The sequence below is a fragment of the Adiantum capillus-veneris genome, chromosome 8 (assembly GCF_014529385.1).
Source record: "Adiantum capillus-veneris isolate H3 chromosome 8, ASM1452938v2, whole genome shotgun sequence".
Classification (NCBI taxonomy): Eukaryota; Viridiplantae; Streptophyta; class Polypodiopsida; order Polypodiales; family Pteridaceae; genus Adiantum; species Adiantum capillus-veneris.
This window is the reverse complement of record NC_140938.1, coordinates 143,677,260-143,702,613: the sequence shown is the minus strand read 5'-3', so window position 1 is coordinate 143,702,613 and position 25,354 is coordinate 143,677,260. Positions and strand designations below refer to the sequence as shown.

At 39.4% G+C, this 25,354-nt stretch overlaps 1 protein-coding gene across 4 annotated transcripts; it reads left to right on the top strand.

The window, feature by feature from the left end:
* Window positions 1-1,011: 1,011 nt before the first annotated feature.
* On the top strand, window positions 1,012-4,262 carry LOC147453102 (uncharacterized). 4 transcript variants are annotated; one of them, XM_086519083.1, is made up of 9 exons: window positions 1,012-1,236; window positions 3,024-3,129; window positions 3,230-3,266; window positions 3,364-3,374; window positions 3,462-3,470; window positions 3,548-3,660; window positions 3,784-3,895; window positions 3,992-4,016; window positions 4,140-4,161. In XM_086519083.1, the coding sequence occupies exons 1-9, from the start codon at window positions 1,012-1,014 to the stop codon at window positions 4,159-4,161; spliced, it is 660 nt and encodes a 219-aa protein (XP_086375209.1). The 4 variants fall into 4 exon arrangements, 1 of the variants encoding a protein (XP_086375209.1); XR_015189020.1 differs by lacking the exon at window positions 1,012-1,236 and having other exon boundaries at window positions 2,650-3,470; window positions 3,751-4,262; XR_015189021.1 differs by lacking the exons at window positions 1,012-1,236; window positions 3,024-3,129; window positions 3,230-3,266 and adding an exon at window positions 2,678-2,788 and having other exon boundaries at window positions 3,364-3,470; window positions 3,548-4,262.
* Window positions 4,263-25,354: the final 21,092 nt, after the last annotated feature.

Below are 25,354 nucleotides of genomic sequence, written 5' to 3'. Positions count from 1 at the left end.
TCTATTTCAATTTCTTTGGAGCTTACAACTCTATAGATAACACAATAGTAGACTAAGTGCATGTTGAGGATATAGTGTATATAGAAAAATTTAGCTGAATAGAGATATGATGTACCTTACTATCTCCCCAAGCTTGAAAATAGATTTCCTCATTTAGTTGTCTTGGCATATGTACGTACTCACCAACGAAATGAACTACAATGTCAAAAGATTAAAACAAAATATGATTTTAGTCATACAAAAAAATCAACATCTACACAAAACGAGGGAGAGGATAACGAATGATTGAAAAAATGACTTGTAACATCTTGTGCCAATCATGGGACTTCAACCCATACAATTGAATGCTTGCACCTTTTTTTGCTTTTGTGAAAGCTCCCTTTAGTGACTTCATGTATCCGGTTGGTGTGCAAATAGATACAATGGAACTGTTCCCTCAATCTAGCTCATCTTTGGTTAGAATCCATGGGGCTTTAGGAAGCACAATATTCCCATTGGGGGCTCGACATGGAGTGACAGAGGCTAGCTGGAGATGTTTCAAGCCTCCCTTGCCTCCAAAGAGCCCCCTTTTCCTATAATGTGGTCCCATAGGGTGTGAGCTACATTCTTGAATATGTGCATGGGATCTAAGAGGTGTTGTATTCATAAGTCCTTCCAATATGGAAGCCTTAGAAATACAGCGTACCTTGACATACCTTTTGGTGGAGTAGACAGGGGTCATTGTTGTAGTGTTCTTCGCAAATGCTTGCCCAATCTACCATTGTGCACTTTAGAGGTGTCTTCCCATTTTTTGGAGCCTTTTATTTGATATGATTTTGGGACAAGAAATTATGGTTGTTTGGATAGATTACCATGTGCAAGGCATCTGGCCACTCGGTCACCAATGATGGCCCACAAGTAGGATAGGCATTGTGGCTCGATGTGGCTCGTCTTAGAGTTCTATTATAGCGTTGTGACATGCTTCTTCACAATGTCCCAAAGATGATTTGCACATGTTTGGTATCGCACAATATGTGCATTGTCCATGGGGATGCATTTAATGATGTGTGGGTACGAGAAGCACAAGGTGAGCTGCGGCGTGCACAAGCCGAGGAGGTAGTCTCCAACCGTGATCCAATAGTTTGTAGTGGGTTGACTGCTGATCTTGTAGAAGTCACAAGCTTGATTGAGTCGGATCCCTCACAAGTAGTCGAGAGGGCACAAAATGTGGGCAATGTTCCTTTTGATGCTACAAATGTAACTGGAGCATAGAGGCGTGACAATCATTCAAAAGTAATGTTCAATGAGCGAGCAAGGAGAAGTGTGATGCTCATGTTTGGAGACGATGACTTTGCCGATGAGAGTTTTGACAGTGACAACTAGGGAGATTTTTTGTAATGGAATGTACTTTGTTCAATTTCTTTAATCTTCAAATGTTGTTTTGTCTAAAGTGGAGTTTGGTAGTTGTTTGATCAGCATTTTAAGAGTTTGAGTTCCATGGTTTTTGTGAGTGTTGTGTCTAGGCTCAATACTATGGGGATTTGATGTCCAAAAATACTGCTGTGTTCTTGTATCCTCAATTTTGACTATCAATGTTGCCTTTTGTCTTACATAATGAACTCAGACAGTGACTTCTTAAGATGAGTTGGATTGCTCGATGAGGTAGAGCATGTGACGACAATGTATGGAGTCTTGAAAGACAGGTGCAGCCAGAATTTTATGCACTCTTTCTTTGCCTCACATGACTAGCTCACACTTGCCCATTTTTCAGATTTTTGAGAGAGTTGATTTTTTGAATTGGGCTCCTTGTGTGTAACGGGGTTGTTGGACAAAGGCTGCCCATGTTTTATTTTTAAAGACCCAGGCTTGGGCAGGTTATGGGCTGCCATGGGCAGTGTGTAAACGGCCTAAGGCCTCACCCCTTTGAGGCAAGCCAAAAAACATCAAGAGGAATTGCATATAGTTAGGAAAAGGGAAAATGACCAAAATACCCCTCTAATTTGTGGAAATTCCCAAAATACTCCTCAAATTTCAAAAATTACCAAAATACCCTTGCATATATATTGGTTGGACTGTTCAAGATTTTGTAATCTTTATTCCTTTTTGACAATTTAGATCCGTTTTTGAGTGCTTAGCATTTAATTTGTCACAAATTACCTTGCAAAAAGGGCAATTAATCTCCAAAGCCTACGTAACATACCCAAATTCTAGTTTTAGCATCTTGTATTGATAGACAATTAGTCTTCTTATGAAAAGCTACAAATTTTTTCGTCTTTCAAGAAATTTAATCTCACGACCAGGGGTACTTTGGGAATTTTGGAAAAATTGAAGGGCATTTTGGGAATTTGTGACAAAATATTGGGGGTGTTTTGGGACTTTTTGCAAATTAGAGGGGTATTTTGGTAATTTTCCCTTAGGAAAATGATGTTTTCCGGGTAGCTCAAATAGTAGCTCACCTCTACAACCAGATGGTGATGGGGAGCTATCATAACTTCTTGGTGTCTAGCAGAAAGCAGTAGAGGACGGGAAGCATGGAGGCAGTGTTCGGGAAAAATCATTTTTTCAAACATACAAAATTCCTTTCCTTGAATTTGCCAAGAGGAAATTTTAGAAGATTAGGCAGGTTTTTACATTCTCCTTTTCCCCTTGCCCTCAACCGGCATTTTGGAAATTGAAAACGGCACGATATTCAGCTGAGACACATTTTTTCCGAACACTGCATGGAGGTCTGGCACCCAGAAGACGATGGCGTGGAGATGAAGTTGCCGAAATGCGAACCTCTCTCCTCGCGCAAGGCGTCTCCATGCAGGTTAGTACTAAACCCTCGCCCCACCTTCCTCCCCCCCTTCTGCTCCTACCCAACATCTTGCGCAGGCATCAAATCGCTCAAAATGGAGGGAATTGACGACGCCATGCTTCTGAGGTTCTTGCGCCGATGCACGTGCCGCCCAACATCGAGATACTGTCCCAGCACCAGACATGGAGGGCTTCCTTGTGCCTCAGGGATTCATCTCTGAGAGCAAGTAGAGACTGAGCTGGCCCAGGGGAAGCTCTATTTGTTGGGCCTCTCGAAGAAGATGAGATGCCCTCTGCTTCTTCTCATTGCTTGCCATCATATCTTCAACAAGATGGATTTCGAAGAGTTCAAGAGTGAGATTCATGCATACTTGTACTTGAATAGGGCTGCTCATATGGACATATACACACACATCTATCACATTCTTGCACCCTTTTGCACTTGTCGAATCAGGATTTACAGTGTACAGTTTAGACAAAGCGGTTGCCAGGTACAGATCTAGCGGCCTAAGGCCTTCTCGTAATGTGAGGTGGTGTCCCATCCGCAGCTTTTTCATGACCTGATTGTTTCTGTGCTCGGATGTTTAGTGCTCCAGCAGGTGTTGAAAAGCTCATCGTGATTGTGGACTTGGAGGGGCTTGGATAGAGAGGCTTGGGATTTTAAGTCTTTGGTCTCCGGCCTCCAGCTTGTACAGGTATTCTGGCTCCGGCTTGTATCATTGCCATCTCTATGAGCCCTGTTTTGAAGTGTTTGCCTTGGTCGTTTACTCAGAATCATTACCCAGAGCTCGATTAATGATGCTGTATTTTGTGAATGCTCCCTCAATTTTAGTAGCTTTATGGAAGATGGCAGCGCCTTTTGTTGATAAAGTGACAAGAGACAAGGTATTCGCTACTAAATCCAAGCGCCGCGCATACACATGCATGGCAACAGGGCTTCTGTTTTGTTGTTACATATTGATGTTTGTTCGCCAGACTAACTCAATACCTGCTGAGAAAACCACCTAGATTAGTTTCTTGAATGACATCAAAACAAGTCTTGTTCTGGTTGAGGAATTCGGTGCGGACTTCATTGATCCAAAAGCATATGGAGGTGACGCAGAGATGATTTTGATTCAAGGTGCGCTTGTCCCTAACTGGCCACCAAAGGATCCTTGCTGTTGAGCACAACATGGACTCAAAGCTTGTTATGAAAGTTTCTGGCACTTTCTATAAGAGCCAGATGTACCAAAGACACAATGGTATGTTCTTGTTCAAGTTTCTCAAGAGAATGCGAAGCATTGTGTTGAGTCTCAATACTGCTGAAACCTCTTGATCCATGTGGATTGTTGCACTAAAACCGCACCTTATGGTTACATTTTCAGGGCCTATCACGGCATCAGCTAGTCTCTTGAATTCTTAGTACTTTTTTGACACTAACTGATTGTATGCAAATGGCAAGATGTTATCTTCACTTCGAATAGACAAGAGCCTTTAATTATAATAGTAGTGGCACTTAGCTTGAATGTCCTCAAACCAATAATTTAACCTAATAGTAGTTGCACTTAGCTTGGATGTTCATCTCCTTTAATCTATAATTATGTTTTTCTATTGATCACATTGAAATCCCTTATTACATTTTTCTAGTGATCAAATTCATAAATCCTCTACAATAACACGCAACTCCCTCCCTCTCTCTCGATGTGTGGGAAAGAATTAATGTAAACTTGAAATTTTCTTAAAGCTAAACTATATTTGCATGGTAAACACTATGCATGTTGGAGATATGACAGTGTACATAAGTGACTACAATACTTGAAAGGAAAGGAAAATATTGTAGGCAAAGATCTGCAAAATTTTTTTGCTACTCATTGAGAAGTGTCAAGTATCTTGCAAGTAGTTTTGATTTGTGTTTTGCTACATCTTGAGGGATGCATCCTACCCTAAGATAGCTTGCTAATTAGCAACCAACATGATTTACCCTAAGAAGTGGAAGTGGCAGATCTGATCTGCTTGTAAAAGTTAGAGAGAGGTATTCTTGGTATCTATTTGTATTGCATACTTAGCTAATTGTGTGATATACTACATAATCGATATGAGAAATTTGGTTTCAACGCCTTATAATCAACTAAAAATATTTAATTCGGTCAATCCGACTAACTAAAAATTGAAGGATCATAACGGAATCCGAGAGTTTCTCTCGATAGGACCGCTCAATTTATTTCCCAATTAATGATTTGAACTACGAATACGGAAGTAAACATTCTTGCGTTTGTAGCCGCTCCAATTTTCATTCTAATTCCGATAGCTTTTATACTCATTGTTTACATTCAGACGATCGCCCAAAATAATGGGTAGTGGTAACTTAGTAGACTTCTTACTAGCTTATTAAACTTAATAGTATAGTATAGTAATTTATGGGGGTAGGTGTGGGGGGGAGGGACGAAAAGAGATTAATTCTTTTTTTCACAAAGCAAACGCGGTGAAAGAAGATTTGGTATTCCGAAGTAAATCGCGGACCTATATGGTTGCTACTATACTACCGCATCACCAAATTGTTACTGGCCAACGATGCTTCCTGGTTAAGTTTACTCTTGCTAATCGTAGTGATTCTTGCCTCCCCAACTATAGGACCACCATCAAAATATCACCTTCTATTTTTTACAATATACAAGCCTTTCAATTTTGGACTTTGAAATTGAGGGATTCTTCTTCAGATTCCTATAAAAACACCTATCCACACTGTGGGCGTCTTGTTAGGACGCAGTCGATGTTTCATGCATGCAATAAAATATTTCATTTTGCTAAATCTATCAAAGTTAGTAGAGATCATATCGTGCTATGATGAAGTGATGAAAACCCTATAATAAAATCCATGAATAACTCTTGCCAAGGCATATAAGGAATAGGAAAAAGCATGAGCCCTTGGGGGCTTGCCATGTGCACGTTTTACACTAACATACAATGCAACTACACTTAAAGCCGCGTTTCATGTTAGGCTAATTGTTTACAAGTAGAATGTGTCGTTGAAATACCTTTGCAACCAATATATGGTGAAATATGCTTTTTTATGTAATAACAATTGTTGAGAAGTAGAATTACACACAATTTATGACGAAAAAACAGAAACCAGGTTACAATATATGCCAAAAAAAGAAAGAACAATATTTTAGCGATATATGGTGAAATATGCATTTCTTGTAATACCAATTGTTGAAAAGATACAACTGCACACAATTTATGACGGAAAAAGACAAACCATCAAAGTATAAGTAATCATAAGCTGGCATCCAATTCGTACTACATCATTTCAAACCAAATAGAAGAAAAATCATTTTTTGTAGAAATTACCAAGTTGCAGGTTGATTTTTGAAGAATCCGAGTAGGATATGACTTTTTAGCATCACACGACGGCCAAAGAGAGTGACAATGTGAACAAATTGATGTGAAATAAGCCTAGGTAGTGTCAGAGCCGATTGGGAGCCACAAGCTGTTGAAAACAGCCTAAAAGTTGAACATTTATATATATAAACTTAAAGTAGGTGAAATTTGTATCAATTTTCCATTTTAAGGCCCCCTTCATCTTGCTTTGTGTTCAAAGACCTCACAAAATTTTGTTCATTAACACTCAGCACTAGAAAATTGACCAATCAAGGAGCCAATTTTTACTCCCTTGTGTCCACCCCCCGTTCTTGACAATGTTTTGGTAAATCCATTTCTTTGGTATTTGAAACCACATGTGATCCCTATTGCAATAGTATCCAACGAAAGCTTTCTTGATTAGTAGTTTACATAGGCTCCACTAGCACATATCTTCATCATTATCAATACATACATCTATAATTTATGTTTACACTTTCTCTATCCAAATGAGTTGCATAAGTAGAAGTCAAATCCACAATCTAATAGTTAATTCACAAGAGTGATAGCTATTGGTATCATCTTTAGCAGCAAACAAGTCAATGAATAGGGATATTTAAGAATATTTGATACAAAAACCTAGTAAGTATTTTAGCTAGCCAGCACTACAAAAAAAAGAAGGAGGAAACTCGAAGGCTTTACAACATATGTATGTTGAAACATGAATCAATAATAAGTTAATTGTTCACCGATTAATCACGCTATACATCGACACTTCCATATCAAGCTGTCCTTTCTCTAAGTCAAGCTTGGCATAGGTATACTAATATGGAAACAATAACGCGTTGGAAAGCAAGAATTTAGATTTCTCAACTTGTGAAACGTTGCTAATGAAGCACGATATATTCAACATCCCAAAATGATGCCACCTTGACAAAGGTTATGATCCACATTAATAAAAATAACCATCAATATTTAGGCTGCAATCAAAATATTTCTTGAATTTCTTCATGGTGGAGTGATTAAGAAAAACAAAATATTTGTAAAGGTCAACAATGTTTCTCAAATCTGTATGAAATTCTAGTAATCTAAATTAAATACTCTCACTTAATATGACATATTTATATTTCACCAAAATGAGTATAAATACAAAGACATTTATAGAGGATTCCAACCTCATGAAAAAAATTACAAAGGTAGACAATGTTCTTGTTACCACGCTTCTCTTACACGTATTTGTCTTCCTAATCTAGAGATTCATATGTAATGGAAATGGCCTATGAACTTTCAGAATCGCGGAATTAAGAGAATTAGAGAGAGCATTTTTGTGAGATCACTTTGAAGACATAGAGGGTGGACTTAATTGATGGTAGCAACATAAACATAGTACTTAATTAACTTGGCATGAACAATACTTTTGCAAGCGAGACAGAGTATTAGAGAACATGACAATAGTTGAGGACCAGATTTACTTGGAGCCGGTCCCCCCTCCAGAAGGCGTTTGTATTATAGATTCTCCCATCAAGAGAGACTTGGTACAATACAATCTTTGTGTTCCTTGTGACCTTGATGATGCTATGAAGATGGAAAGCTTCATGCATCACGAGCATGACATAAACTGTGCAAAAAACATTAACTATCCCAAGCCTCAGTCCCAAGGCCTCAAACACCTTCGAAGGTGGAGAGAGCTAGCGGGGAATGAGGGTAGGGAAGAGGAAGAAGAATCATTCATAGGAGAAAGAAATAGTTTCTCACTTATCATCACTCTTCTTGCTTAGCATACCATAATAGCATAGTAATGAAGATGAAGAAGATGGAAAGCTTAAGCACTGAAGCATGTATCTTGGTTGGATTTGCATTCCATAGCCAAGAGTGTTGGTGTAGGCTCTCCACTTCTCTACAAGCTTGGAGAAGGAGATGGAGCTCTTGCGCTTTGCACTCCACACAATGAGTCAATGTGTATGTGTGTGTGGGAGAGTATACTCCCCTCTCATGCTTGGTCCATCTCTCTCTCTCTCTCCTCTCTCTCTCTCTCTCTCTTAATATTTAATTATATCATTTGGGACACATGTCCTCTTTTTCCTCTTTGAGAGAAAGAACTTAATTATTTATTTTTATGCATCTAAATTCTCATTTGACCCCTTTAAAGCCTATCCAATAGGATTCAAGAATATCATGAGGGCCACATGTGGAGAATTTTTTGAATATGTGTCTTTTATGTTTCTTAAGTTATTTGGTTTGAGTTGAATACTTCAAGCATGTGTCTTTTATGTTTCCTAAGTCATTTGGTTTGAATTGAATACTTCAAGCACTTAGTCAATCAAGCATGGAACGTTGATGCCTCTTGAGAGTTTATCTTTGAATTGAACACTTCAAGAACCTTAGTAATTTTAAGCATAAAAATCACCTCAAGCTTTGGGAAAGGTTCCCACAAACACTTAGCAAGCCGACAAGCACCTCATGCTTGGGTAGGATTCCCACCTCAAGGTTAGCCCTAGCTTGCCTAAGGTCAAAGGACTTTTAATACTAACTTTTAGAGGTGTTTAATGAAGCTAACCCTAAGGTCTTTAAGCTCCATTAATTAGCATTGCTCTTTAACATACCATATCTGATTTAGACCCCTTTAACCTTGGTCCAATATTGAGACAGATCCATAAGCACATGTCTATATTCTAACCATTATTCCCGTTTATTCTCCCACATTAAATGATCAGTTTAATATGAGAAAATCATTTGGGTTGGTTATATATTAGATTTTATGACATTACCTCTCTCTTGAAATTATAGTCGTCCTCGACTATGAGGTAGAAGAGATAAAGTCTTAGTCATTACTCTACGTTTCTTAGCGGATAGAGAATCCCTTTTCACCCTATGACATCATTCTTGAATGGATGACTAGTCCATTTGGTGCTCGGTAGACGTAGCTGTCGCAAGCATGCCTGCTCTTTACTCCGTATCATACTACCCAAAGTAGAGAGACAAATTCTACTTGGTTTTTGAGTGATGTCATCACAAACATAATTCTAAGCATGCATACTATTTAAATTTGTGCACAAAAAAGGATTAGTCTTTTAAGACAAAAACGTTGTTCATTTAGAAAGCATTTTACATTTGCTTACTCTAGTGCAACATTGTAAGCATTGACAAGGTTCATACTATCCTTAAGCTATATTCCTTGCATCTATCTAGCATCTTCAAAAGGATAGTTTTTGAACTAAATAAGATACCGTCGGATAATCTTATCATACCGTAGTACCTTGTCTTCATGCCAAAGGATAGCTTCGGGTTGCAGCACCTCTTCTTGGTCTTCTATTTCTAGAGGGTCATGAGTAATTGGTTCTCTTGGTGGATCTCCTTTGTAGAGCTTAAGTAGGATCACATGAAAAGCATTGTGTATAAGCCAATGGTTGGGCAACTTGAGTTGATAAGCCATCTCATTGTTTGGCTTCAAGATTTGAAAAGGACCATAGTATCTTTTTGCTAATTTAGCATAATACTTTTGATGGCCCGTAAGATTTTTGCCCGTCGTTTGCCTCAATCGAGCCTTGGGAAACTTAAGTAAGACCCACCATTTTCTTTGAACGTTAAGGCCCTTCTGTGCTTGTCAGCAACAAATTTTTTTATTTGTTGAGAGATGGATATATCCTCCTTAACCTTTTGAAAATATTCTTGTAGGTCACCGATATACTCATCAGCAACATTGAAGATCTTCCCATGTACTTTAAGTAGCAAGGGACTTTTAGGTCTTCCCTCTATGATCTCAAAAGGTGCTTTTCCCGTAGTAGCCTATGGACAGTATTATTGTACGCATACTCTACAAGAGGTAAGTATTTCGCCCATTGTGAGCATTGATCCAATGAACTTGTGGTAGGGTCTAAATATTTTCTCCATCAAACAATTGAATGTCACAGGTGCATTGGTCAAGCCAAAAGGCATGACTAGATATTCATAAAGACCAAACGTTGTACAAAACGCGGCATTTAGGATATCTTCATCTACTATCCTTATTTAATGATAGCCACTTTTAAGGTCAATCCTACTGAAGTAGGTAGAGCCTTGTAGCTTATCTAATATATCTTCTACTCGAGGCACGGGAAATCTTTTTTTGATAGTGATATGTTTAGTGCTCGATAATCCACACACATTGTCATAAAATATAATATCTAACTTTACCAAATGATTTTCTCATATTAAACTGATCATTTAGTATGGGAAGATAAAAGGGGAACAAGAGTTAGGATATAGCTATGTACTTCTAGACCTATTTCAACAGGGGACCAAAAAGAGAAATGGTTGCATCTCAATAGGGGTCCAAAAGGAGACGGTCTACCAAAGAGCAATGTGCAATAAGTGCTTCTAGATTTATCCGAGCAAGGGACCAAGAGGAGAGTTGGTTACATCTCAATAGGGGTCCAAAAGGAGGCAGTCTATCAAAGAGCAACTTACATCTAATGGATCTTAAAAGACCTTAGGGTTAGCTTCATTAAAGACCTCCAAAAGTTAGTGTTAAAAAGTTCTTTGACCTTACGCAAGCTAGGGATAACCTCGAGGTGGGAATCCTACCCAAGTATGAGGTGCTAAGATGCTTAAAGTGGTTGTGGGAACCTTGCCCAAAGCTTGAGATGATTTTTATGCTTAAATGACTAAGGTTTTTAAAATGTTAAATTCAAACATAAATTCTCAAGACCCGCATGAACGTTTCCATGCTTGATTGACTAAGGTTTGAAGTATTCAATTCAAACCAAATGACTTAAGAAGCATAAAAGATACATGCTTGATTGACTAAGTGCTTAAAGTATTCAGATCAAACCAAGTGACTTAAGAAGCATAAAAGACACATGTTCAAAAAATTCTCCACATGTGGCCCTCATGATGTGCTTGAATTCTATTGGATAGCCTTTAAAGGGGTCCAATAATAATTTAGATGCATACAAATAAATAATTAAGTTCTTTCTCTCAAAGAGGAAAAAGAGGACACATGTTTCAAATGATATAATTAAATATTACTAGAGAGAGAGAGAGAGAGAGAGAGAGAGAGAGAGAGAGAGAGAGAGAGAGGTTTGGTGGACCAAGCATGAGAGGGAGGTATACTCTCCCACACACACACACACACACACACACACACACACACACACATTCTCTCATGGTGTGGAGTGCAAAGTGCAAGAGCTCCATCTCCTTCTCTAATTTTGTTGAGAAGTGGAGAGCCTACACCAATACTCTTGGCTATGAAATGCAAATCCAACCAAGAGCAATGCTTCAATGCTTAAGCTTGCCATCTTCCTCATCTTCATTACTATGCTATTATGGTATGCTAAGGAAGAAGAGTGATGATAAGTGAAGAACTATTTCTTTCTTCTATGAATGATTCTTCTTCCTCTTCCCTACCCTCATTCCCAGCTAGCTCTCTACCTTCAAAGAAGGTGTTTGAGGCCTTGGGATAGTTAATGCTTTTTGCAAAGTTTTTTTATGCTCGTGATGCATGAAGCTTTCCATATTCATAGCATCACCAAGGTCACAAGGAACACAAAGATTGTATTGTACCAAGTCTCTCTTGATGGGAGAATCTATAAAAACGCCTTTTAGAGGGGGGACCGGCTCCAAGTAAATTCAGTCCTCAACTATTGTCATGTTCTCTAATACTCTTTCTCTTGCAAAAGTATTGTTCATGCCAAGTTAATTAAGTACTATGTTCATGTTGCTACCATCAATTAAGTTCACCCTCTATGTTCTCAAAGTAATTTCACAAAAATGCTCACTCTAATTCTCTTAATTCAGCTATTCACAAAGTTCATAGGCCATTTCCATTACACACATACGGTATGTACCATCTGTATTTTGCAATAAAAGGACTGGAGAACAAAAGGGAGAGGATCTAGGCCTCACCACCCCTTTGTGTACCAATTCTTTTATTTGTCTCATGATCTCCTCTTGTTGGGCTTGGGAAACTCGATAAGGAGGCTTGTTAGGCAGTGAGCTTCCTGGTAGTAGCTCTATTCGATGGTCATCATCCGCTCGTTTTGGAGGTAAGTCCATAGGGATATCATCGATTAAAACATCTTGGAATCCATTTAGAAAATTAGACAAGTCTAACTCTTCTTTAATTCCTACCATTTTCATTTGATAAACCATTAGCGTCATTAGTGGATTCTTTGACAAAAATCATGTACGCAGAAATTGATAAACCATTAGCGTCATTAGTGGATTCTTCTTTAATTCCTACCATTTTCATTTGATAAACCATTAGCGTCATTAGTGGATTCTTTGACAAAAATCATGTGCGCAGAAATTGAGCTTTTCATTGATTTATCAAAAGCTGGTGAATTTACAAGTGGTATAGTATGACCAGACTCATTAGCATCTATATACATGTTCTTTCCCATATAGGCGAAGTAGATTCTCCTTTCAGGGAACTTCATTTTGGCAACCATGCGATCAAACCATGGCGCCCATAAGATAGCATCCTCATGTTGGAAAGGAGGGATGAAAAGGTCCGCTTTGTCGACATAGATTTGGACATGAAGCCTCAACTTCCCAATCAAGGAAGTAACGGAGGCTTGATATCCCTTGAAAGCTTTGTCAGCCCCTATTACAATATCTCCCATCTTGAAAGCTTGAATGCCCAACTTAGTGGCCAACTCCGTTGATATGAAGTTGTGAGTAGAACCAGGGTCAAACAAGATGAAGGCATCATGCTCCCTTACCTTTCCCCAAGCATAGGAGAGAGATGATCCTTTGCAATGAGCATCCTCTTTTGGAGCTTCGATGGTGGAAGCCCTAGGACTCTCATTGCGAGCATTTTTCTTGGGGCAAGAATGATAGCCATGTCCTTGCTCCCCACACTTAAAACACTTACAGTCCTTGCGAAAAGCTTCAAACTATTCATGAGCAAGTTTGTTTTTACCTTTGTAAACTCCCTTCTCCTTGGACCTATTGTTGTTGTTGTAGGAAGTGCCTTGGGAAGAATTTTATCACTACTTCCATTCATTTGCAAGTTTCTCTATGTTTTTTTCCACAAGCTTCTTCTTTAGTCTTCTCACATTCCCACATTTACCATGCCGAGGGGAAACCACAGATAACATGATCAGCATTGGCCACCTGTACAACTTGGCCATGGCCTTCAGCATGGTTGACCACCTCTCCACCCCCCCACACCCCAATGTCGACTCCATCAACAACGTGCATGCTAATTACATTCTTGACACTGTGTATGCAATGGATAATATTGGCATAGCACAAAGTGCATGCAAGTACATGGAGGCTTTCCATGCATTCCACGATGCCACAACACCGTATTCAATGCCATGTATCACCCTGATTTAAATGCACCTCCAATCAAACTCAATATTGAGCAGGTTTTTGTTATTTTCAACAATGCAATCATGCTTTGAGGGAAACATGGTTATCACACCCCATAAGAGTGTGTAGCCTTCAAGCCACACGTGGAGGCTTAGATAGAATTGTGGAGGACATACATTACTATGAAAGGTCAAGCCAATGGAGCCAACAATGATAGCAACGATAACACTAGCAATGAGGACAACTAGATTCCGCATTGTAAGCTAGTGTTTGAGCAATAAGTCCGTGAACCCATATGAGTATCTTGTACTATTTTTTTTTCCTCCATTTCTATCTTATTGTAGTTGTTGTTTTAAGATGTGTACTTTCAACCATTTTAATATTAGTCTATATGGGTTTGTTATTGGAGTCTTCCAATGTTCTTCATCCATTGATTTTTTAGAGTACAAAGGCGAGTTGGATTATTATGGATTGTAAACCGTTGAAACTGGCTTGTTGAAAATAATTTGTGTGCATATATCATTGTTTTTCTCTCTCATACTGCACATGTGCTCGTGTATGTAGTCTAAGGTGGAAGCTACTAGAGGAGCAAGGCAAGCCCCAAGGTGTAGTGTTGCACATGCTAGGCAAGGCATACGGGTGGGTGAGGGTTAGGCAAAAAAATGAGGGGGATATTTGTCTTAAGCCTAATTCACACTAAGATAGAGAAGCAAAGGCCATGTGGAGGTGGTAGCTAGTCATTTACGAATGAGAAGACAAAGGGATGGCCTTGCACCAAGTAGCGACTAACTGCAAAATGTGTACGCGGGAGTTTGTTTCAGAGGCATCGAACCCTGACAGATAGTGTCTAAGCCGGAGGTTTAACCACCTTGTCTACTCCCATTCGTTGAGAAAAATGTGAAGATTTTGTTTTGAAGTCCAATGAGACAACATCATTACCGGTCATCTGCAAAAAAAATAGTGGGACATGCGCCCTAGTGTGACAAGGGACTTAGAAGTCATTCTAAAATACGAAAGTGACTTTTGGATGTTTAAAAAAAATTAAAAAAGAAAGAAGTGAGACTCTCTCTCAGTGTTGGAAAAAAATCAGGATCCAATGTATTTTAACCGGTTGAAATTGTAAAATCTAGTCTAGATTTTGAGCTTGCCTTTAAGAAAACCAAGAAATTTACACAAGTTTTAGTGTAATCATTGGCAAAAGCTTCAAATTTTGACCTAAAAATTGGGAGAAATCCAACTTATTTTCATTGTTGAGGAAAAATGTATTTTCTAAACGTGCCTAGACCTTTTGGGTGAGATTTTTTTTGAAAAACACATTGAAAAACTTTAAGAAACAAAAGTGTATTCACTTCTACATTTAGTATAAAGAGAGAGAGAGTAAAAGAAGACTCTATTCACTAAAGCTCCATATACCACCTACTCGCTCTCTCAATCTATTAGGCAGAATCTCACAAGATCCCAGCTCCTCACATTAGTTGGGAACGTCCTCTATTGTTTATCACCTAAAGCTCGAGCCCAACCTGCAAGCAACGAAGCATGTACTATAGATTGCTGCAAGCGCTTTCTTGCTTCTCGAGCTCCACACAAAGAATTTAAAAAAGACAAACCTGAATATTTTTCTACCTCATTCATGTTGCTCCACATGCATGCACCACCTCCAACATGTGTCCTGCCACTTGTATCTCCCGCACCCCCGCCGTCGTATGCCCTCACCCAACTTGGCTTCTCTTTTAATTTAAATTACCTTCCAAGTAATTCAAAAAGGGCCTTGCATTTTCATTTGAATTACCTAAGAGGTGAAACTAAAGTAAAACTAAAGGGGAATCACTCTTGACTCCCTTGAAAAAGACATTTGTGACCAATATCTTCGGAAGATGACATGGTTTACATAAAGAAGCATCAGGTTTTGGTAGTCCTAAAGGATGACACATAGCATCTCATAGAATCAGGTAGAGACGCTCTCTCTAGCCACGAATTTGGAATTACAGATGCAATGTTGGAGAAACATGCCTTGCACTATTGGAGAAACGTGCCTTGCTTGGTGTCTCATGTCCAACATGAATTCATTCTCTCTCTCTCTCTCTCTCTCTCTCTATTTGTGTGGCTCTACTAAACTGAATTCCTACCTCTAGGTGCCACACACATAAGATCTCACCCCTTGGATAGCATGCTCGTGAGCTGCTTAGCTAGCACGTTCATACAGATAGCATGGGCCTAGTCCTTGCAGTTGAACCAACCGGGTCCCTTGCTGGTTCGATTGTCCTCATCCAACTTGAGGTGCTTTATGCCCAAAAAACACACAAGCTCGTGATCCCTTGGGTGGCATTGACTCCAGCACCACCTACTCAATATTGGTCGTTCTTCAGCCCTCACATAGATGCCCCTCATGCACACCATGCATAAGCACAACAATGCTTTTCTCTTTGCGTACACATGAGAGTGAGAAAGTGAGAGGCGGGACGAGGTTAGAGCCAACAAGCAAATGATCAAGTATTTATATTTTCACAATTGTGGATAATTAGCTTACTCACTTTGTGTTCATTACAAAAATATTGAGTTTAAAAAAAAGAAAAGAGCCTCCTAAAGGATCTGCGTGGCGCACATCCTTTAGGGAGGCTTTTTTTTTTCCCTTTAAAAACTCATTCGAAATGTCCACACCTAATCACCAACTCATTCAAAATGTCCACACCTAATCACCAAGTTTTCTTCCCAAAACAAACGTGGGTTTTTCCTTCCCATCTCATCTCCCAAGCTCCACTCTAGGTATATACTACTCCATTCTAGGTATATGCTACTCACATTGTATTCACTATAAAAAGGTTGAAAATGTGGACCCCTATTCACTTATTCACTACAAAAAGATTGAAAATGTCCACCCCATTGAAGGGGTTTCCATTGAAGGGGTTTCGGCATCCTTGGGGTGAAGCCCTCACTAAAAAAAATACTGCAGTCTCCTCTCCTCCCCCTATTGCAAGACACATGCCTACTCTCGCTCAGGTGGGCTACTTTCGGGAGTCGCATCAATTCTCTAATCGCATGTCATGCTCCCCTTCTAACCAACTCTTACGTCAACCACCACCTACATGCCATATGCGCCGATTGCCTCGCCCTCAACTGGCACATGTGTACCCCTCCACTTTTCCTCCTCTTTTAGTTTCATTATCAAAGTTTTCTAAGTATCTTTGTAGATATGCATTAAAAGGACATGGGTTTAGCCCTACTCGCTTCGTATTCATGAGTTTTTTTTTAAAAAACCCTGAAGGATCTACGTTGGCGCATATCCTTTAGGGAGGATTTTATATATATATATATATATATATATATATATATATATATATATATATATATATATATATATATATATATATATATATATATATATATATATAAAATTAAAAGTGCATAGAGTCAATGGACCCTTGGGTCGTGTGGAAGTGAGGCCTCCCGTGTTGCAGAGCTTGCGAGGCCTTGGAGCTTGGGGGGAACTCGAAGGGGGGGTGTTGTGGCAGGACAGGGTATAGGTGTGCCTTGTTGGAGGGTGCTCCATGGAAATCTCAGACCGGGAAGTCTCTAGGGTGAGGCATCATGCAGGCCTGCTTTCTCGTTGCTGCTTTTCCTCGTCTGCCCCCATATTTTTTATCATACGCGAGGCGTCGCTTCTCTTGCCTCCTCACTGGGAGGGTAAATGGGTGGCCTGGCTATTGTTTCATCACGGGATGTTCTTGATTTTGCACTTCAGCTATTCATTGCTAGGGCAAGGCTCCCTTCTAATATCATGTGGTCTTCGCTTCAAGGTGTGTGTCAGATTTGATCTTGGAGAATGCTGGTGCTTCTGATTGACTGGCTTGTGATTTCGACCTTGGTTGTGGGTTAGGCTCAATTATTCATCTTGGTATTTACAGACTACAAGTCCGGGGTGGTCTGCTTTGCTTTGAGGCATCGTAGGCGTTCTTGTTTGGATCTTGTTCAGCTACTACTGGTGGCTTTCGTTGGTCAGGCTATTATGTTGGATCTATTCAGAGGTTCCCTCTATGCACGCAGTTTGTCAATGTCAAAGGCGCAGTCTTTGTGGCAACTAGAGATTCCTTTACTGGTGATGGGGAATGTGGGCCCCACCCTCTCGGCATGCTATGCAGATCAATTTTTTGTTTGGTCTTGGTCGGCCTCCTTTCTTCTGGCTAGTTTGTTAAGGGTCATCTGTGGTCAGCTGGTGGTTATCAGGGTTGTTTATGTATTTGTTGGTTAGGCCTCTGTGTAAAAGGCCATGATCTGGTTGTTTTTTTGTTGTGCTACTATGATGTCATGGCTCACTTTGAGCATGGCTTTTTTACTAATTTTGATCATGTTGTTGCCTACTCATCACACAGGTTTTCTAGAAGCACGCTGAGAGAGAGAGAGAGAGAGAGAGAGAGAGAGAGAGAGAGAGAGAGAGAGAGAGTTTCCTCTCAAAATAAAATAAAATGCTATAGTCCTTGTCCCCAACAATCTTTGCACTTGAGGATGGTGGTGGATGTGGTGGTGGACACACAACCTTGTTGAGAGGGAGCAAGGTTTTTTTGTATGGAGACTACATCACATGAATTTCCATACAATCATAAAAAACATAGTGTACATTGTGTGTGTGTGTGTGTGTGTGAGAGAGAGAGAGAGAGAGAGAGAGAGAGAGAGAGAGAGAGAGAGAGAGAGAGAGAGAGAGAGAGAGAGAGAGAGAGAGCAATGTTAGACAAGTGTTGAAGAAAAATTATATTCCCAAACTTACAAAATTTCTTTGGGCAATAGAAAAGCTACGATTTTTTTTGCTAGCAAAAGACACAAGAAAGAACAAGATTAAGAGTTTTCCAATGTGAGTCTTGCTAGCACCTACCTCTTGCTTAGCATATCCTTTCTTACTTCCAACCGCCATCTTTAGGAGGTCTAGGGCCAATTTATTTATTCTCTCAAGTGAAGAAATTAGTGACTTACATAAATGAGTGACTTAAAGGAACTCTTGGCTAAGACTGTTTTGATAAAGTGTCTCTCACTAACTTGCTCAATTTTATCATCACTCAAAAAAGTTTGCTCGGAGTTTGGGATTCCTCATTTTTGGGCAAAAAATGGCTAAATTGGCCATAAAATGATAAAAAAATAGCCCAAAAATAGCAAAACATGGCTCAAAATACCACATCAATGATGGTTCTATTGCTGCTCAGGCTAGGGGGAAGTTTTAGAGCCAAGAATGAGCTCATTTGGGCATATGAGCAAGGAGATACAACCATTCCATTACAGGGTGCTAGTGTAGTCCCGTGCTGCTTCCACTACATGTCCGAGGTTGTGAGGACTCCAATTAGGGTTTCCCCTCCTCAAATAACTACTTGGGCTTCTCCACTGAAGTACTAAAGCTTCCATGAAATGATCACGATGAAAAATCAAAGCGCCAATTTAGGGTTTTTAATAGGCCGAAAGAGCACTGCATTTGTGCAATTGGGAGCAAGGCTACACCTAGCCTTTACACACACAAGACTTTTGAGTTAATCTTGGTACTTTTTCAAAGTGGATCTTTCATGGCTGGAGTTTTGTTCTTTTTTAGTGTGTTTTTGACTTCAAATCGTCTACGCCTTGCTTGATTTTGCTACGGATCCTCACAGTCAGAGGCCCGACGCTTTCCTAGTCGCACTGCACAATTCTTGACAACGTCGGTATTTTTGTCAGTATGCACATCAATATGCACGTTGGTATAGATGTCAATATTGCAAAATAACATTTATAAAAAAAAATGGATGTCGCTCCAGGTTTAGCAATGCATATAGCGACACCCACCAATGATGTCAAGTATTTGGCGTCAGTAATGAAGCCATCTCTTGTAGCGCCACTTGCACTCGAAGATGAAGGTGTGAAAGGTTCTAAAATCAACCTTTAATATCCTTTTAGTAGTCCCATAGTACCTGGCTTCATCAACATTTGTGTCAAAAGGTTCTAAAATCAACCTTTAGTATCCTTTCAATAGTCCCAGAGTACTTGGCTTCATCATTATCTGCCCATGACGCCACAATCCATGGTGGTTCGATGCAAGTCAATGTGAGATGTACAAAAGTGTGGACCCTTTGACCACATAGAGTTAAAGGAAAGGCAATATAAAATAGAAAATATTATATAATCAATTACAAAGATAAAATCAAGAAAAAACTATATAATTTGGTTTAAGGGTATGAGTACTGTACCTTGGCATGCAACCTCCTAGATAATACCATTCTTTGTTGGTGATGTCATCTTCGTATGCCTTTGCTTTGGTCATTCTCATGTGGTACCACTTGGCACTAATGAGACCTGGGAAACATGCAAGGTGTCAATGAACTACAGGTGCCCTCCTGCCTCCACGAGCTTGCTTGCATGATTCCCTCACTTGCAAACACCTTGCATTTTCCATTGTCCAAAAATCCACTCACTTGGTCATAACTTTGCATCCAGGATGCAAGTTTTTTTGACCACCTTGGCATAGATCCATATCCATGTTAAATAATTTTCCCTCTCCACTAAACAAGTGTGAAGTCATCCTTGCATCCTCCTCATCTGACCACATAGGAGGCATTGAGGGATCAACTTGTGCTAAATACCCAAAGATGTAAATAAATGCCTCTTGCACGATCTATCCTTTGGTGATTATTGAGGCATTGGAGATAGGGAATTACAACTGAATCATGTATCAAGACATTATAGTATTTCCTCACAGAATTAACATAGTTTCATTACCTGTTCAGGTTGCAGTACAGATTCAGGGAACATAATAAAGACTGAATATAGAGAATAGATAGAAATTGAGATACTCCATAGCTAGAACCCTTCATTCATTCCATTCTCTCTCTTACATCTCGTTACAAGGGGCGCGAGATAACTTACTTCTAGAAATGAAGAGGTACAAGCCAATTAACTTACAAAAGACTGAAAGTTAAAAGCTAAGGTTCTGCCAACACTTAACTGAAAATATATCTAAGGTTAACACCTGGCACAGCCCGGTGGCAAAAAAAATTTGGGTCAAAAAAACATTTGACTTGACACCCATTAATCCCTTGTTGCACAAACAATTCTAAGTGCTTACTAGATAACAGTATGAAAAGTACAGTGCCTGGAACTGAATCCGATTTGTACAAATACATAATATTATACCAATAAGACACCCCCATCCATTAGCGTTAAAAAACACTATCCTAGTAAGTGAATATCAGAATCCCCTGGTAACTCATTCATAGGCTCCTCCAAGGAAAGTGATGGATGTGTCAATGCTGCAGGTCTAATTTCATCCCTGGTGGTTATTGCAACCTCCTCCTCATTTCTTTTCAAGGTTTCCTCTTGCTGAAAGTCTAGAAATTTCCCAATTACATCTTCTTTGCCCAAAATATCTTGAACAACCTTGGCTATAGTACCTGTACTTGCCTCCAACTCCTTCAGGTTCAGATTAGTAACCTGCTCAGTAACATGTGCTGTTAGATCCAGATTCAGAGCCTCATGTATCTCTATTGCATCTATAAGAGTGTGGAAATCCTTTGTTCCCTCAAGGACATGTGCAACTTTCTTAGTTACCTGATGGAGTTTCTCCTGTTCAGTTTTCTGTTCTTGAAAGACATCTGTAGGCTTTAGCACTTTGAAATCATTAAACTCTTTTTTGAGGTCCTCAAATTGGTTTTCAAGAAGCTTATATTCACCAGTTTTCTCGTCCCTGGCAAAACTTTGGTATGGAATATTAACTAGAGAAACCATTCTCCTTTTTAATTCCAACCACACCTGCTCTCCCTTTTTTTGACCTCAGTCTTCAGTACGTCAACATCATGTGGCAGTAAATACCACGCATCCAAATCTAAATCTTCATCAGACATGTCCCACAGTTTTGCCTCTAGTTCTTGGCAAGCATGTACTATTCTCAAAAGCACACTATTCTCAGATTGCACTGAGAATGATCATTTTTCAATACCTCCAATTCGGTATCTAGAGTTGATAGCCATTGTTCCTTCCAGGACTGAATAATGTATGATGACTTTTTCCTTCTTTGCAACTGAGCCCTATAAAATTCCACAGAATTGTTAGCTAGTAGTAAGTCATCCTTCACTTTAACAATAATACCCTCCTGATCCGAAATCAGCTTGGCATCCTCCTCAGTCTGTCTAGAAACACTTTGTAGTTAGGCAATCTGAGTTTCCACAACTGAAACTTTTCTCTTTGGAGCACTGAGCTGTTTAGTTGGCTCTATGATGCAAAGTTTCTAACAAGGTCAAGAGCTTTATAAACCTCAAAAATTGTAATTTGATCTCCAAACTTACTGAGCAACACACCTTCCCCCAAATTTGGTTTGACTTCTGTTGTAGGACTCTCCATTTTCCTCCTCTTCAATTTCAAGGATGGCTTAGAAGAGAAAACATTACCTGCTTCAACATTTGTAATGGGTTTTGAGGTCCCCATTGAAGTGTCTAGATCAATATTAAACTGATTCTCTAAACTTTTCCACATGTCATCTTCATCCTTGACAGTTTTTGATGGTGTCTTGTCTTGGGCCTAAAAATCCTGCAGTTTCTTCGTCCTATGTTCTGCCTGAGAACTGCCGACTTCTGCTTCTTTGTTACCTTCAATCTGTCCCCCAAAAACAAAATCCTTGTCAGTTAAACTCCCCAATGTTGTCATACTCAAAGCATGAACCTGTAGGGCACTCAGAAAAGCCCCAATCTTTGTGGATCTATCCTTTCTTTTATTTTTTAGAAACACTTCTGAACTGATCCTTTGAAACAATAAATTGGCCCAACCTATTTTTCTACCACATTCTGCAGCATGAAGAAGAGCATAATTCTCTTGAGAAATGTATTCAAGCTTTACCAAAACACAAACCTTCTCCAAAAACCACTTGATTTGCTGAAATCTGTAAGGATTCTGCAGTTTTCTTACTGGTTAGTAAACCTTGTCCCCCTGTGCTTGACCAAATTCTGATTCTATTAAGGCATGTGAAGCTCTAGCCACTGAGTTATCATCCTCCAAGTGAAGTCGAAATACTAAAGATATCAACTCAAGGCCTAACCAAAAACTGCCATAGAAGTTACCCTTAGTATCTTGAATATGACTTAACAAAGTCATCAGGGATTGATTGTTTTTCCAATGTTTCTAGGGCAACATTGCATACTAAAGTAACCCAATCCTCTTGAGCCAATCTTTATGTGCCACCACCTGTAAACCTAACTCATGACGCATGTCAAGGAAGTTGTAGTCAACATGACCACTCTCCATGGCAAGTGGTGACTCCTCAAGAGGTGTTGACAACTCTTCATGAATGATGACATCTGCAACTGCAATGGCCTGAACTGTGAGAAGAGATTTCTGCGCCGATCTCCTTGTCCCCATGGCAGCTTGCTCATCCGTTTTTAGTGAAGGCAGAGTAGAGGAAACATCTGTGGTGAGGGCTTTCTTAGACATGGCGACATAGAGCAGTTAAATGCACAAGGCTATAAGAAGAAAACGCGTGCAGCATGAAAGGAAAGTAACTTGTGAAAAAATTGCCTCAGGGTAACGTTTAAATTCGAGTTTTGAATCTACCCGACGTGACCGCTCAACACTAACCATGTAAATACCCACAAAATTTGCCACATGCTTTAACTCATCATTAATCTTACTCTTGAAATGAGGGTTCCCACCCACAAAAGGTTTCAGTGGAAAACCATTCATTGCTTTAGGAAATATTCTTCCCTCGGAGTCTGCCAATAAAAATTTTGAATCCCCTACCTATCTCTTCTGCAATTTGAAAGGGACCCAAATACCTCAGTTTGAGTTTTCTCGGCCTCTTGCCAAGTCTTCTATTGTACACCAGGACCCAATCTCCTTGTGAAAATGATTTTTATTTTATATTCATGTCTACCCAAGCCTATCTTCTCCTTTGAATAGCTTCAGTTATATAAGCAGCTTGAATCTTGCTTTCCTTCAATTTCAGTAGTTGTTCCTGTCTACAAACTGATGATTCATCCGCTGAAAATTTTTATTGAATTGCAATTCTCAAACTAGGAACAATAAATGCCATTGGGACAATTTCTTCCAGACCATACACCATCTTGAATGGTGTCATCCCTGTACTTACTTTGAATGCTGTTCTGAATGCCTACAGTGCTGAATCCAATTTTGTATCCCAGTCTTTCCTGTTCTTTGAAACAATTCTTCTCAAAATTCTTACAAAAGTTTTGTTAGTAGATTTTGCCTAACCATTAGCCTGTGGATAGTAGACTATGGACTTTTCATGGATAATTAGGTGATATTCAGTAAGCTTCCTGATTACCTTGTTGATGAAATGTCCTCCCTGATTTGAAACCAATTCAACTGGACATCCAAACCTCGTCATTATGTTTTTGTAAATAAATCTAGCCACACTCTCTGCTCTGTTATCTCTCATGGACTATGCTTCTACCTACTTGGTACAATAGTTAGTTGCCACAAGAATATATTTGTTCCCAGTAAACTTTGTTGTTGGCTTCACAGGGACCACAAAATCTAACCCTCATTTATGAAAAGGTGCAAGTGGTAGAACAGGTTGTAAAGGCATTCTATTAGCATTCAGGGGTTTGTCATCCCTTTGACACGTCAAACATGACTTCACAAACTGATGGGAATCCTTAAAAACTGATGGCCACCACAAACCTGGTTGTAAGTTTTTCTTTGTTGTAATATCCCCTAAAAAATGACCTCCTGCATTACTTGGATGAGCTTCAGATAATACTGTTCAAAATGTTCCACACATCTCCTAAGAATCTGATCAATTCCCTTTTTCCATTATTACTGTAAAAGACGTGCTTTTCCATGCAAGTTTCTTTCTTTGTGTAACTACCATTTGTCTTGGTAAAACACCTTCAAGAAGAAAGTACAACATGTCTACATACCATGAATCCTTGTCTTGAATCATCTAAACTGGGTACAGATTTGCATAACGTAATTCATCAATTGCCTGAGTGGGAGCTTCACCTGTAGCCAATCTAGTCAAATAATCTGCAATAACCTGCTCCTGACCTGGTTTGTGAGTTACTGAATAGAACCCATCTAGCCAGTCTTCCTGACAAATGTGGCTTGTTCACCAAATACACCAAGGCTTGATGATCTACATGAATGGTTACCTGATTGGCTAACAGATAATTCCTGAAACTCTGAAGTCCAAAAATCATCCCATGACATTCCCTTTCAGTGACTGAATATTTTTTTTTTGCAGAGGACAACACCCTGCTTGCATAGTAGATTGGTTTAAACCATTATTTTTCAGCTTCGTGCATCAAAACTACACCAATGGATGAATGAGAAGCATCTACAAATAGGTGGAATGGTTGTTTCCAATTGGAAGAAATTAAGATAGGTGCAATTACTAGCATCTTCTTCAATAAAGTAAAAGCCCTTTCTTGCTCCTCCTTCCAAACAAAAATCCACATTCTTTTTGGTTAAATAAGTCAGGGGTAAGCATCCATGAGCTAGTATCTCAAAAACCTTGTATGCCATTTAACCTGCCCAACAAATCTCATCAGCTGCTTGACATTTTTAGGAGCATGTTCTTTCAAAATAGTTTCCACCTTCTTGGGGTCAATTGCAATGCCTTCTTGACTGATTATGTGACCCAAGAAAATTCCCCTTTTCATTGCAAATGCACACTTTGCAGGGTTGAGTGACATCCTGGCCTTCCTGCATTTCTGAAAACATAACCTCAAATGAAACAAATATTCATTTTTATTTCCTGAGACACTAAAGTCATGCAAAAACACTTTCATGAATGTTGTCAGGTAAGAATGAAAAACTTCCATGATCCATTTCTGAAAAGTTGGTGGTGCATTCTTCCGTCGAAAGTTCATTACCGTGGAAGCATATACACCCCATTCTATAATAAAAGCAATTTTGTCCTTGTCCTCCAAAGCCATACTAACCTTATTATAGCCACTGAAACCATCTAGAAAGCTATACATTTCCT

What these genes read in the sequence shown, in the direction of transcription:
- LOC147453102 (XM_086519083.1), top strand. Translation starts at nt 1,012, where the DNA reads ATGTGCATTGTCCATGGGGATGCATTTAATGATGTGTGGGTACGAGAA. An exon ending in ATAAAGTGACAAGAGACAAG is followed by an intron (nt 3,661 to 3,783) that starts GTATTCGCTACT and finishes AAAACCACCTAG; the next exon opens with ATTAGTTTCTTGAATGACAT. An exon ending in AGAGATGATTTTGATTCAAG is followed by an intron (nt 3,896 to 3,991) that starts GTGCGCTTGTCC and finishes ACTTTCTATAAG; the next exon opens with AGCCAGATGTACCAAAGACA.